We start from the raw sequence: 13,358 nt of genomic DNA on the forward strand, positions 1-13,358 counted from the left end.
AAAAGTTTTAAAGATGAACATTCAATATTCAATGCCCAATGCATAGTCCTTCATAAAAGAGTAAGAATTTGCCTGCCAGACTCATGGCTTCTTTACCCATGTAGTCATGGAGTTTATTTCAGAGGGGCTTGGGTGAGGCATACCATGTTCAGAGTTAGATTTTTTTTTTTTAAATAGAACATTTCTGGTGATTGCTGATGGAAGCTATAGCAATAGTAAAAGCAAGAAATGTTTTAAGATTTACTGCTTTAAGAATAATAAATAGGGCTGGAGAGATGGCTCAGTGGTTAAGAGCATTGCCTGCTCTTCCAAAGGTCCTGAGTTCAATTCCCGGCAACCACATGGTGGCTCACAACCATCTGTAATGAGGTCTGGCGCCCTCTTCTGGCCTTCAGGCATACAGACAGAATATTGTATACATAATAAATAAATAAATATTTTTTAAAAAAGAATAATAAATAATAGAATGAAAGATAAAAATGAGAAAAGGTAGAAAAAAAGTTATAGAATATATAGTAAGTTTAACATTCAAATAATAGAAGTTACAAAGAATAGACAGAATGGTAGAATCATTAATAAAATTGTTGAGTTTTTTTAAGGGTTATTTATTTATTATGTATTCAGTGTTCTGTCTGTATTTGTGCCTGCAGGCTAGAAGAAGGCACCAGATCTCATTACAGATGGTTTTGAGCTACCATGTGGTTGCTAGGAATTGAACTCAGGACCTCTGGAAGACCTGAGCCATCTCTCCAGCCCCCAAATTGTTGAAATTTTGAAAAATGAGATTATTCTTATTTTATATGAATGGGTGCCTTGCCTGCATGTATATCATCTGTGCACTATATGCATTACGGGTACCTGTGAAGGCCAAAAGAGGGTGTGGGGTTGCAGAAATTTATTAGTCACCATGTGAGTGTTGGTTATTGAATGTGGTTCCTCTTGAAAAGTAATCAGTGCTCGTAACCACTGATCAATCTCTCTAGCCCTAAAGAAAATTTTCTTGAAGGATTGTTTCTTGAATCAAAGTAGCCTACCTAATATACAAATAAGACAGATCCACACCAAGATATATTTTTGTCAGACACTGAGCATTGTATAAGCATCTTGAAAAAGAATTTTAATTCAGTATTCTTTTAACAGTACTGAAATCTAAAAGACTTCAGAAAGAGTCCCAAATGAGCTGGACATGGTAATACATACTTGTAATCTCAGTAGTTGTGAGAATCAAGTAGAATTGCCTCAAGTTCAAGGCTACCCTGGACTGCATAACGAATAAATACTTGGCCAGCCAGGCTAGGGTAGTAAGACTGTCTTAAACAACAAACCCTTCTAAATGATTTTCATTTTGGAATTCTATATGCAATCAAGTGTAAGAGACTAAACACCTCTCTTCCAAATAAGCTGTTTCTGACCATGTTCAAACACAGCAAAGGAATAAGTCAGCAAAGAGAAGAGCATAGGTTCTAGGAAATGAGATCTAGGGAAGATAAATGGTTCAGATGAAAAAGATTAGAAATCTGCATGATCCCAGCACTGGAGTGGCTGAAGCAGGAGTTTTAGTTCAAGGCTAACCTGTGCTATGTATGTAGTAATATCCTCGTATCCAAAAGCAAAACCCCCCCAAAAAACAAAGCTGAGAGACTTACAGAAAGGCAAAAAATGCGTAGAAAAGATGTTTGGGCTTGTACCAGAAAGTTAGGGCTCAAGTTATTATATGTATACAAAACTAAGCAAATTCAGAAAGTGCTATCTATCCTCTGGAGCTGGAGTTATATTTGGTTATGAGCCACTAATTTGGGCACTCTTTTTTTTTTTTTTTTTTTTTTTGAGGAAGGAATTAAATGTATATACCACCATGCCTGGCTGACAATGCTATTTTTTTTTTTATGTCTAAATGGTCTTTTAAAACCTATGAAACGCTTCACAAATTTGTATGTCATCCTTGCACAGGGGCTATTAATCTCTGTTCGTTCCAATTTTTTAGTGTGTGTGCTGCCAGAGCAAGCACAATAGTCCAGGTCCATATTATTATTATTATTATTATTATTTTTTGAGACTTTTCTCTTTGTAGCCCGACTGTACTGGTGCTGGGATTAAATGTGTGTGCCATCACTGCCCAGCTCAGATCCATATTATTTAGAGTGCTTAAGGTTAATATTTGAAAGTCAGAAGAGATGAATATGGTTGGCCCTGGGAAAGAGAATAACAGCACCTGCTGGTTTTGTAATCAATATCATAGAAGCATTTGACTCCCAAAACCATGTAATAAAACAAATGAATATTAATGTGAAATCGTGGTCATCTTAGTGGAAAGTGTTTCTTATAATTGTATTAAAATATTAACAGGAAAGTTGAAGTGAAGTGATTTGATGCATATATTTCCTACCTCTTGTGACTCAATGGATGCCTGGGATTTTGTTGTCATACTCTGTTCCTTGAAGCTTTCCTTTGTCTCCTTTAGGATCCCACTCTTAGGTTAGGTTGCTGACAACTGGAAAGCCTTGATTTATCTCAATGGTTTTAGCCTTTTTTTTTTTTTCAACCCTTAGGTTGTTCGAACAAATCAGTGTGCAGGAGAATTCGTCATCACTTTTCCTCGTGCTTACCACAGTGGTTTCAACCAAGGCTACAACTTCGCTGAGGCAGTCAACTTTTGCACTGCTGACTGGGTGAGTCTGGAGTGTGGCGGCTGGTAGGGAGAAGTAGAAAGTTATAGGGAAGCCAAAGTACAGCTTCCTTCAGACTTGGCCAAGTTCAGCTTTGAACCTGTTCACAGCTGCCTGCTGGACGCCAGTGCATTGAGCACTACCGCCGGCTGCGAAGATACTGTGTTTTTTCTCATGAGGAGCTTATTTGCAAGATGGCTGCCTGCCCCGAGAAGCTGGATCTGAACCTAGCAGCAGCTGTACATAAAGAGATGTTCATTATGGTGCAGGAGGAGCGTCGTCTACGAAAGGCACTACTGGAAAAGGTGAGTGGTGGTGCTTTTCATCAGCCTGGTAAAGGTTGGGAAAGACAAGGTTAACTTCCAGTATAGATGTAACCTTTATTCTTAGAGTGTAATGAAAAAAGAGCTTGGTACACCTGACTTGAAAGCCACATTCTATTTTTAGTGTTTCAGTGCCTGACAACCATATACAGGTTAGTTTGCTTCCCTGAGGGTAAACTTCCTCATCTGAAAAAGTGGAAATTCTGTTTGTCTTTTTAGTTTGTTTGTGAGTTATGGATATTTGTTCAGTAATTGCAGGCTATAGTTATAGTTGCTATTACCCTTATACAAATGACCCACTAAAATAGGCAGGCATATGAAACCCCTGTTGCTGATCATTTTGATCAAATTACTTAAAATTAAGTAATATTCTCACTTTCGCACTCTGTAAAATGGTAATAAATTCCTAAGCTTCAGTGTGTTTGTTTTTAAGACAACAGACTTTCTCTGCATAACAGCCCTGGCTGTCCTGGAACTCTCTAGACCAGGTTGGCATCTAACCCAGAGATCCCTGTCTCTACCTCCCAAGTGAAAAGGTTTGGATCACCACTTCCAGCTCAACCTGGTATTTGTAATGGTAGTTGTAAAGCTTGAGTGAATTGATATTTGTAAAAGAATCTATTATTACTATTTCAGTGTAGTAGCTGCTAATTTAGTAGTAATAATGCATGAAGAAAATGAAGTATGGAATGTTTTTTAGGAAATTCTATTTTATTTACTTACTGAGACGGTATTTTTGGATCCTTCTTCACAATCTCCTGAGTCCTGAAATTAATAGGTCTGCCCCGCCATACCTAGCTATTTTCTTGAATTTCCTTTTTAAAATTTGTTGTTGTTGTTATTGTAATTTATGGTGGAATGTAATGGTGCGTGCACACCTTTTATTCCAGTGCCAGAGGCAGGCAGATCTCTATGAATTTGAGAGCAGCCTGGTCTATATAGTCCAAGGCTACATAGTAAGCTCCTGTCTCAAAGGGGGAACGAGTTCTATTTATTTTTATTTGTATGGGCATTTTATTTGTATGCGTATTTTGCCTACACATTTGTGAGTGTATTGTGTGCATGCAGTATTCATGGAGGCCAAAAGAGGGGTGTTAGATCCCCAGGAACTGAAATTATAGTTGTGAGCCGCCTTATGGGTACTGGGGACTGGACCCAGGTTCTCTGCAACAGCAACAAGTGCTCTTAACTGCTGAGCCATCTCTCCAGCATCCTTAGCTATTTTCTCAATTTCTAATGTTCCGTTAACTTGACTAAAATAATGTCGAATAGAAAGTGATCCTACTTCAATAGATTCTCCATAAACATGTGTCAGTTGTGTGTGGATGTAATGAAGATCCTCTTGAGATGATGTAGGAAGTTTAGTATTATAGCTTAGTGGCAGAGTGCTTCCTAGCATGTGGAACACACTGGGTTTGATCACCAGCATTACAAAAGAAAGAAAAGATCACAAAAGAATGGTGGTCCTAAGGGATCCTGAGAGGCCTGTTTTTGGGGATAATGCATTTTTTAGTGTAAAGTTCATATACAGGCTGGCTATGGTAGTGCATGCCTATAATCTAAGCATTCAGTAAGCAGGGAGAAGAGGATTACCCTAAGTTTCAGGCCAGTCCAGGCTAAGTAGCGAGGCTTGTCTTAAGATATACACATATAGATATATACTCATAACTTTGTGTGAGTGTTAGATATAGGCCAAGTTTCAGCTATAGTAATATTAGAAGCCTGGGGCTTCTCATTTGTTGTTAGTAAATAAATCGTTTGGCTTTTTCATGGACTTACTCTATTATTCAATGATGGTCCCATGCTATACCACAATATGAAAAGAAACAAAATCAAGATTGAAAGAAAAGAGGCTACCTTCCCATTTGGACAGAATTTTGTACATTTGGCACTTAACTCAGAGATGGGTTCTGGACCACCACCCCCCCAATCTTGAGATCTTTTAGATATGATATGTGTTTTTGAATATTTTTATGGAGATGACTTAGTATGTCTATATGTCTGTGATCTGAAGAAATCTAGGGGCTTCACCCTTCCAACATTCTCTAGCTTTGAATTCAAAATTATCTGCAGTCAAATCCTTACTTTGACAAGCTGCTGGCTTTCTCTGTTATCCTTTAGTAAATGAGATATCCTTATGAGATGCATATTCTTACCTAAAAACTAGAACTAATAATAATGTTTGTTGAGTACTTCATAATTCATAGTGTTAATATATTAAGTCCTTAATTGAAATATTTAGAACAATTGAACAAGAATGATAGTTATTGCAGACAAGAGAAACAAACAGATTGAGAAAGATTTAAATAACTTTTTATGAAGATTGGGGGATCACAGCCACATTAGCAGCAGTTTGATTTTAAAGTTGGTATGTAAGACAAAACTTATTGGAGCCAGCATTTCTTCTTAAAATTCCTAAAATTGCTCGTAATTTTGTCTTTTAGTGACTTCAGTATATTTGCATATTTGACTTTTCTTCATTTTACGCATGGATTGCTTTATTTTTATATATTAAAAAACCATGTAATTGTGTTTCTGTAAGTTCTATTGGTGCATAGTGTTTCCATTTACTAAGCAGTAGTGTCTGGAACATAGTGGATGTAAGTGACTAAACCCAGCATTGTTTCCTAGGACAAACCTTACATTTCCACCTCTCTGCTGCTCAGGTCCACATTCTTTATCTCTCTCACTTACAGGCCTTTTAGTCTAATCTAGGCAGTGGTGAGCCTGGGGAGGTCAGAGGACAACTTTTTGGGAGTCTATTTTCTCCTTCTACCTAAAAACATGGTTCTGGGAATTGAATTCAGATTTCCAGACTCGTATAACAAGTGCCTTTGCTTGCTCAGTCATCATCTCCCTTGCCCTTGGTTTTGTGAGACTACATCTTGCTGGCATCGAGTTCACAGTAATCCTTCTGCCTCAGCCTTCTGAAGGCTGAATTACAAGCATTTGTCATGTTGCCTAGCTCCTAATCTGAATCTTACCCAGATTTTTCTATCTTTATGCTTTTTTTTTGGGGGGGGGGGTCTTAAAATCCACATTGATCTGATCAATCCTGATCATTCTGAACCTGCTTTGAGATTGTGGACCTGACAGAGGGCAAATGTGATGTGAAATTTGGCTTTCCCAGTGTTCATGACCATCATCATAAATTTAAATTACTCTATGATAGCTGAGGTGGGGGTTTCTGCCATCCTCTCTGGTTCTGAATAATGTATGGGTTGTATACCCCCAGGGTATCACTGAGGCTGAGCGAGAAGCTTTTGAGCTGCTTCCAGATGATGAACGTCAGTGCATAAAGTGCAAGACCACATGTTTCCTATCTGCCCTGGCTTGCTATGACTGTCCAGATGGCCTTGTCTGCCTTTCTCACATCAATGACCTCTGCAAGTGCTCCAGTAGCCGACAGTACCTTCGGTAAGTATAGGGCCTACCTGAAGGAAGTAGGAGGGTGCAAAGTTGGGCTAAAATGTGCTTTTTCTGGTCCTTTTCCAGGTACCGATACACCTTGGATGAGCTCCCTGCCATGCTGCATAAACTGAAAGTTCGAGCTGAATCCTTTGACACGTGGGCTAACAAAGTACGAGTGGCTCTGGAGGTGGAAGATGGGCGGAAGCGCAGTGAGTGATTGCTGGGGTAGGGTGGTGGGGGTGGGGTTGGAGGGACTCTACAGACAAGTTCTATTCCTCTTTTCTTTTGTATCCCTGACCTTTTCCTTCTGCCTTTACATATGCTGTATACTCCTTGCTGCTCTCATTCTTCCTCCAGGCCTTGAAGAACTGAGAGCACTGGAATCTGAGGCCCGAGAGCGAAGGTTTCCTAACAGTGAGCTGCTACAGCGACTGAAGAACTGCCTGAGTGAGGCAGAGGCTTGTGTGTCTCGGGCTCTGGGACTGGTCAGTGGCCAGGAAGCTGGGTATGTTGGTATGAGGTGTTGCAGCACAGATAGCTTCTGCCACTGAAAAGTATGTTACAATGGGTGGGGTCCAAATAGACTTAAGTCCGTGGAGTATTATCAGGAAATTGCCAAATATGAGCTGGCCTGGGAAGTACTGCGGAGTACAAGGAAGACAGGCAGCTTTTCATAAAGGAGAGCCTTAGCAATAAGAAAACTTAGAAGTATTTATTTTATCAGTGTCTAGAAGATTTGAGAGGTAGGTTAAGGGAGTTTGTGGGCAGGGAAGAGTGTGGGAGGTTTAGGGACTGGAATAGGACACAGACAAGAAAACCTGAACAAGTTGCAGTAGAGGGTGGATTTGTAAGGGCTGGTGATGTAACTTAATGCTTACCTAGTATATGAGGCCCTGGATTCTATCTCTGACTCCATGTGGGTCTGTTGAGGATGTAAAGTCTGGCTTTTGTTACCATTGGTTAGTTTATAAGCGCTTTCATCCTCTAGCTGTTTTCCTTCCTCTCTCCTTCTATCCCTTCATCCCGTGAATATGCTTAGATTTAAAAACTCTCCCTGTAACCTGGTCAGTTGTGGAAACATTGAGGTACAAAGATCAAAGTAGAATAGATATGGTGAGGAATGGTTTTGGCACAAATGGAAGGAGGGACCTGGGTTTGGATCTGAAATCTCACACATGAAACTCCATAGCCCCGACAGGGTGGCTGGTCTACAGATGACCCTGGCAGAGCTACGGGCTTTTCTGGGCCAGATGAACAACCTGCCTTGTGCCATGCACCAGATTGGGGATGTCAAGGTGAGGAGAGGTGGGCTTAGGTAAGACAGAGTGCATGTGTGAGGAAATAGTGGGAAGTATGAGCAAGTTTTTAGATTTGGGACTTGAAACAGGGATGTGAGTCTAAGATGCTGAGTCAAGAGAGGGCTTGCTCAAGGAAGTAAAAAGAAAAGTAATAAGGGTGTTTGTTGGGCCTGAAACAGTGATTAAGGTTTATAAAAATAAAAGGATGGAGAGGACAGGGGACCCCAGAGTGAGCAAGAGGGTTTATATAGCATAGTACTTCTTAGGGTAGAGGATCTGTTAGTGCTTTGAGAACAGAACCCCATGTAAAGATAAAGTAAAAGTACAGATTTTTTGATCAATCATGTATAAAATTGCCTATGAATGTCCATTTTAATACACCCCCCAGGGCATCGTAATGAGCAGTTAAGTGTTAACAGGAACTGCTGTTTTAGATTTCAGAGAACCAGAGTTCAGTCCATGGTAGATTTTTTTTTTTTCTCAGAGGTTGTGTTGGGAGATGCTGGAGCAAGGCTATATATATAGTGGGACCTCTTAAGTGGCCTCAACTGAAGGATTCGTTCTTCACCCTCTATTTTGGTAGGGTATTCTGGAACAGGTGGAAGCCTATCAGTCTGAGGCCCGTGAGGCCCTGGTCTCACAACCCTCCAGTCCAGGGCTGCTTCAGACCCTGTTGGAGAGAGGGCAGCAACTGGGGGTGGAGGTACCTGAAGCCCAGCAGCTCCAGCGGCAAGTGGAACAGGCACGGTGGCTGGATGAGGTAAAACGCACGCTGGCTCCCTCTGCCCGAAGGGGTACCCTGGCCATCATGCGGGGACTGTTGGTTGCGGGCGCCAGTGTAGCCCCTAGCCCTGCTGTGGATAAGGCCCAGGCAGAGCTTCAGGAGCTGCTGACCATCGCTGAACGCTGGGAAGAGAAAGCCCACCTCTGCCTGGAGGCCAGGTAAGTTCAGCCCTTCCCTTCCCTGCCATTCTTTACCTTCAAAATTTAGTAGAGAATCTGAAGAGAATGGCTGTGGGTGGCCTTGGGCATCACACCTACCCCCATTGAGTTTCTGTGCTCTTTTGTTCCTTGTCTCGTTTTTTTTCTTTTGAAGTCTGTATACGTAGAGGCAGAGGTAGGCTGATGGAAAAGCTGAGAACAGATGTGGGTGTGTAGCCCACCCAGTACCAGTAGGCCAGCATGTATACATGCTCAGAAGCACAGGAAACAAGTGGATGAGTGAATATAGGTAAAAAGCTACCATACATATGGGGTGTCTGATAGACTTCAGTTACAGGATACGCAAGTGGTTAGTATGTGAGCTTTTAGCAGGCTGACAGAGTATCAGACATGGGTGCAAGAACTATGGCAGAAGCCTGGCAACTGTTTTTACCAACATAAAATCACAGAAGTGTAACAAGGGGGAATAACAAGAGCCCAGCTGTATATAGCTACTGATCAGACTGGACTCTGATCCATAGGCTATGTGCCAAACTGGCCTGCTCCCCCGCCCTTTCTTTTGTTGTTTTTAGGCAGAAGCATCCACCAGCCACACTTGAGGCCATAATCCATGAAGCAGAAAACATCCCTGTTCACCTTCCCAATATCCAGTCTCTCAAGGAGGCTCTTGCTAAGGCTCGGGCATGGATTGCTGATGTGGATGAGATCCAAGTAAGGACCTCCCCATCCACACTTAGACCTTCCATGTAGCTGGAAGGGATGACATACAAGGTTGTGCTGTGTTTGCATGTCTAGAGAGGAATGAGGCCCCACATATTGTGAGGAGGCAATTGTTCATGAGAGAGGCCTGAAGGAAGTAGGGTTCTGGTCAGGGTGAGGACGGTAGAACATGTGAGTACAAAAGGATAGGTACCTGGAAAGGAAGACCACAAAAGCATAGCTAGCCCGGTACCTCTGAAGACTGACTGACTGCTTTGACCGACCCAGTTAGTAGATACAGGTGTCATGCATGGTAGAGGGTATTTCTGAGGACAGCGTCAGTTGTTTCTACTTAGACAGAGCATCTTCCTATCGTAGGTCAGACATGGAGAATTAGTAGATAATTGCAAGTTCATCTTGCCTTTCTCTCTCGCCTGTGCTTAGAATGGTGACCACTACCCCTGCTTGGATGACTTGGAGGGCCTAGTAGCTGTGGGTCGGGACCTCCCTGTGGGGCTGGAGGAACTGAGACAGCTAGAGCTGCAGGTACTGACAGCACACTCCTGGAGAGAGAAGGCCTCCAAGACCTTCCTCAAGAAGAACTCCTGCTACACATTATTGGAGGTGAGGCCTGACGCATTTACCTATATTCTATTTTGCCTAGACTGGCTGTTTCGAGGTAGTTTATGTGAGAATAAGAGTTTTTGAGGGGGCACAGGGGAGGGGAGAAGATATGGGAGGTAGGGAAGCCTGGTCATTTGCCTCTGTCTGCCTGCCTCAGGTGCTCTGCCCGTGTGCAGACGCCGGCTCAGACAGCACCAAACGCAGCCGGTGGATGGAGAAGGAGCTGGGGTTGTACAAATCTGACACAGAGCTGTTGGGGCTGTCTGCGCAGGACCTCAGGGACCCAGGCTCTGTGGTAAGAAGCTTAGATACAGATGGGGAAAGAGCCTGGTGATGATTGTCTGAACCTTGTGACCGTGGGCAGACCACTTGCTCCCTGAGCTCAGTTTTCCTGCTTTGGGAGTGGGGTGTTGAGGAGGCCAGAGAGCAATGGAATCAGGTTGTTTATGTTCTTCCCCTTTCCCGGGCACGGCAGATCGTGGCCTTCAAAGAGGGGGAGCAGAAGGAGAAGGAAGGGATCCTGCAGCTTCGTCGCACCAACTCAGCCAAGCCAAGTCCACTGGCATCATTGACCACACCCTCCTCTACAGCCTCTATCTGCGTGTGTGGGCAAGTGCCAGCTGGGGTGGGAGCTCTGCAGTGTGACCTGTGTCAGGACTGGTTCCATGGGCGGTGTGTGACAGTACCCCGCCTCCTCGGCTCCCAGAGGCCCAGTCTTACCTCATCCCCACTGCTGGCCTGGTGGGAATGGGACACCAAATTCTTGTGCCCTCTTTGTATGCGCTCACGGCGCCCACGCTTGGAAACCATCCTGGCACTGCTGGTAGCCCTACAGAGACTGCCTGTACGGCTGCCTGAGGGTGAGGCACTACAGTGTCTCACAGAGAGAGCCATCAGCTGGCAAGGCCGTGCCAGACAGGTTTTGGCCTCTGAGGAAGTGACTGCTCTGTTGGGACGGCTGGCTGAACTCCGCCAACAGCTACAGGCTGAATCCAAGCCTGAGGAATCCCTTGCTTACTCTTCAGACGCTGGAGAGGGCGCTGGCAATATGCCGAAGGTGAGCTTCTTAGCCCAGCTCTTAGCCTCAAATTTCTGTCCCCTGACTTGTACATAGGTTTCAGCTCTATCCCTGTGCTCCAGTTTTAACACTTTGGCCCAGCCTTTTTGTTCCATCCTATATCTGTCCATACTCGTAGACCCTGCTCTCTGCTGGTGCCCCATGCTTGCCCTTCCTCCAGGAGGTAGAGTCTCTGAGGTTTGGTGTGGGTGAAGGAAGAGTAGGGCCTGGCTCTTCAGTTCAGTTACCCCCTGCCTTTTCCTGATCTTGATATTTGATAGGTGCAGGGGCTGTTGGAGAATGGGGACAGTGTGACCAGTCCTGAAAAGGTAGCCACAGAGGAGGGCTCAGGTAAGAGAGGTAGGTCTAGCTGTAGTATGAGTGGGGTGTTGAATGGCTATTACCAGTGTGGCCCCCAATGTCCTCAGCTCTGTTCTAGTTGGTATAGGATAAGACCAAGGACAGCCTCTAATCCAGCCTACGCCCACAATTTTCAGATCTGGAACTGCTATCCTCACTATTACCACAGCTGACTGGCCCTGTGTTAGAACTGCCTGAGGCAACCCGAGCCCCGCTAGAGGAACTTATGATGGAGGGGGATCTACTTGAGGTGACCCTAGATGAGAATCAAAGCATTTGGCAGCTGCTGCAGGCTGGACAGCCTCCAGACTTGGAGAGAGTCCACACACTTCTGGAGGTAAGGAATAGGAGTCATTGACATGGCCAGGTCAGGTCAAGTAGGCAGAGAGCTCTCAGGGCCCTGACTACTTGCCTGTGCTTGTCTTTTGAGATGGGTGGGGGCAATGATAGGATCTTGTTATGTAGCCCCGAATGGCCTGGTAACTTAACTTGTTATATAGTCCAGACTGACCCTTTCCTTAGCATTGGAAGTGCTGGGATTACAGTCATGCACCACCTACCAGGCATCTCTTTAAAGCTGGCTTTTGGCCTTTTGTGTTCACAGCTGGAGAAGGCAGAGCGCCATGGGAGTCGGACGCGAGGCCGAGCCCTAGAGAGGAGGCGGAGAAGGAAGGTGGATCGGGGTGGGGAGGCTGATGATCCAGCCAGAGACGAGCTAGAGCCAAAGAGGGTACGGAGCTCAGAACCAGAAGCCGAGGAAGTCCAGGAGGAAGAAGAACTGGAGGAGGAGTCTGGGGGTGAGGTCCCTCCTGTACCCTTCCCCACCAATGGCAGCCCCAGCACCCAGGAGGACCAGGATGGCTTAGAACCAGTGTTAGAGGCTGGTTCAGACACCTCAGCCCCTTTCTCTACTCTGACTTCCCGGCTGTTGATGTCCTGCCCACAGCAGCCATCTCGGCAACAATTGTGACAGTGGCTGAGCCTAGCACAGACCCCAGCAAAGATCCTTCCTTGGCCTCAAGGATCCTTTCTGACCATCAAGCCTGCTTCTTGGAGGTGGGCGGGTAGGTGGAGAGATTCCCCCCTCACCACCATCCCTAAGACCGTGACTTTTATATTCTGACTCCAAGGTATTGTTCAGACCTCAGCTCCTGGGGGCCGGCCCCTGGAGTCCTGCGTCCCTGGTAACCTCTAACCAGCATTCCCAGACACCAGAGGCAGATAGACACAGGTGGGCAGGGGATCGACTGGGGCTAGGCCAGCACCATTCCAGAGACAAATGCAGGGCACATGCAAACTGGGGGACCTCTCCCTTCTCCCCAGTTCCGGCCCTGGTCAGGCCATGCTACACTAACCTCCCCAGCCACACACTCTTTTGCCTCCTGCCTCCTTTTTACTCCCCTCTCCCCTCATCTTTTCCCTTCCCCTTACTGTTCTACCCAGGAGGAGGAAACTTCACATAGCTGTCCTCACTTTTTTATTTGAAATAAATTTTGTTGGGGTTGAACAGGGCTGCCTATGGTCTGAAGGCTTTTGGTGCTTGTCCACACACCCACCTCAACCCTTCCTGCCCATCCTCCCCGTCTCCTCCTCCTGGGTTCATGCTGTAATAAAAGAAGATTGTTGGTGTGTAATTAATTTGTTCAAAAGGAGAAGAAAAAGCAAAACAAGAAACTTTGTTCCAACTAAAGCCTATTTTAATTTTATTTTATTATTTTCCTCGTTAGAAATAAAACCCTTAGGAATGTTTTTTGGAAACATGTTTCTGAAGTGCATTTCTCTTCAAAAGGAGAGTAGACCCTTCCTCGCCTATTAATGGAGCAGCTGCAGTGCTAGTGGTAGTGCCAGGGCCGAGTCCAGGGAGTCAGGGCTCTGAATCGGAACCTTCCCAGCCTCTCTCTAACCTTGGAAAAGATCTCTTCCTCCCCCCAGCCATTTCCCTGTCTTCAGACTGGTGGGCACTGGTCCCTCTTGGGAA

General features: G+C 44.7%; 1 protein-coding gene and 1 non-coding gene across 8 annotated transcripts in view; one reads left to right on the top strand and one right to left on the bottom strand.

Annotated features, from left to right (window-relative positions):
- Positions 1–13,014, top strand: part of Kdm5c (lysine demethylase 5C) — a 42,256-nt gene extending 29,242 nt beyond the window's left edge. For 2 of the 7 annotated variants that reach the window (XM_041647667.1, XM_041647668.1), the window contains exons 13-26: positions 2,550–2,669; positions 2,777–2,971; positions 6,225–6,406; positions 6,485–6,609; positions 6,758–6,905; positions 7,590–7,695; positions 8,282–8,640; positions 9,213–9,351; positions 9,784–9,963; positions 10,121–10,258; positions 10,439–11,020; positions 11,302–11,380; positions 11,518–11,717; positions 11,985–13,014. In XM_041647667.1, the coding sequence (XP_041503601.1) occupies positions 2,550–2,669; positions 2,777–2,971; positions 6,225–6,406; positions 6,485–6,609; positions 6,758–6,905; positions 7,590–7,695; positions 8,282–8,640; positions 9,213–9,351; positions 9,784–9,963; positions 10,121–10,258; positions 10,439–11,020; positions 11,302–11,380; positions 11,518–11,717; positions 11,985–12,350 (2,919 nt within the window). In that variant the 3' untranslated portion in view covers positions 12,351–13,014. The remainder of the gene's footprint in view (positions 1–2,549; positions 2,670–2,776; positions 2,972–6,224; positions 6,407–6,484; positions 6,610–6,757; positions 6,906–7,589; positions 7,696–8,281; positions 8,641–9,212; positions 9,352–9,783; positions 9,964–10,120; positions 10,259–10,438; positions 11,021–11,301; positions 11,381–11,517; positions 11,718–11,984) is intronic. The other 5 variants (XM_041647670.1, XM_041647671.1, XM_041647669.1 and 2 more) reach the window with 4 other exon arrangements.
- LOC121445564 lies at positions 1,906–2,008 on the bottom strand. The gene has a single exon (XR_005973963.1). It is a non-coding gene; the product is annotated as a U6 spliceosomal RNA (small nuclear RNA).
- Positions 13,015–13,358: the final 344 nt, after the last annotated feature.

Source organism: Microtus oregoni, unplaced genomic scaffold (genome assembly GCF_018167655.1).
Source record: "Microtus oregoni isolate MIOR12 unplaced genomic scaffold, Mior012 000207F_ref0000254, whole genome shotgun sequence".
NCBI classification, from domain to species: Eukaryota; Metazoa; Chordata; class Mammalia; order Rodentia; family Cricetidae; genus Microtus; species Microtus oregoni.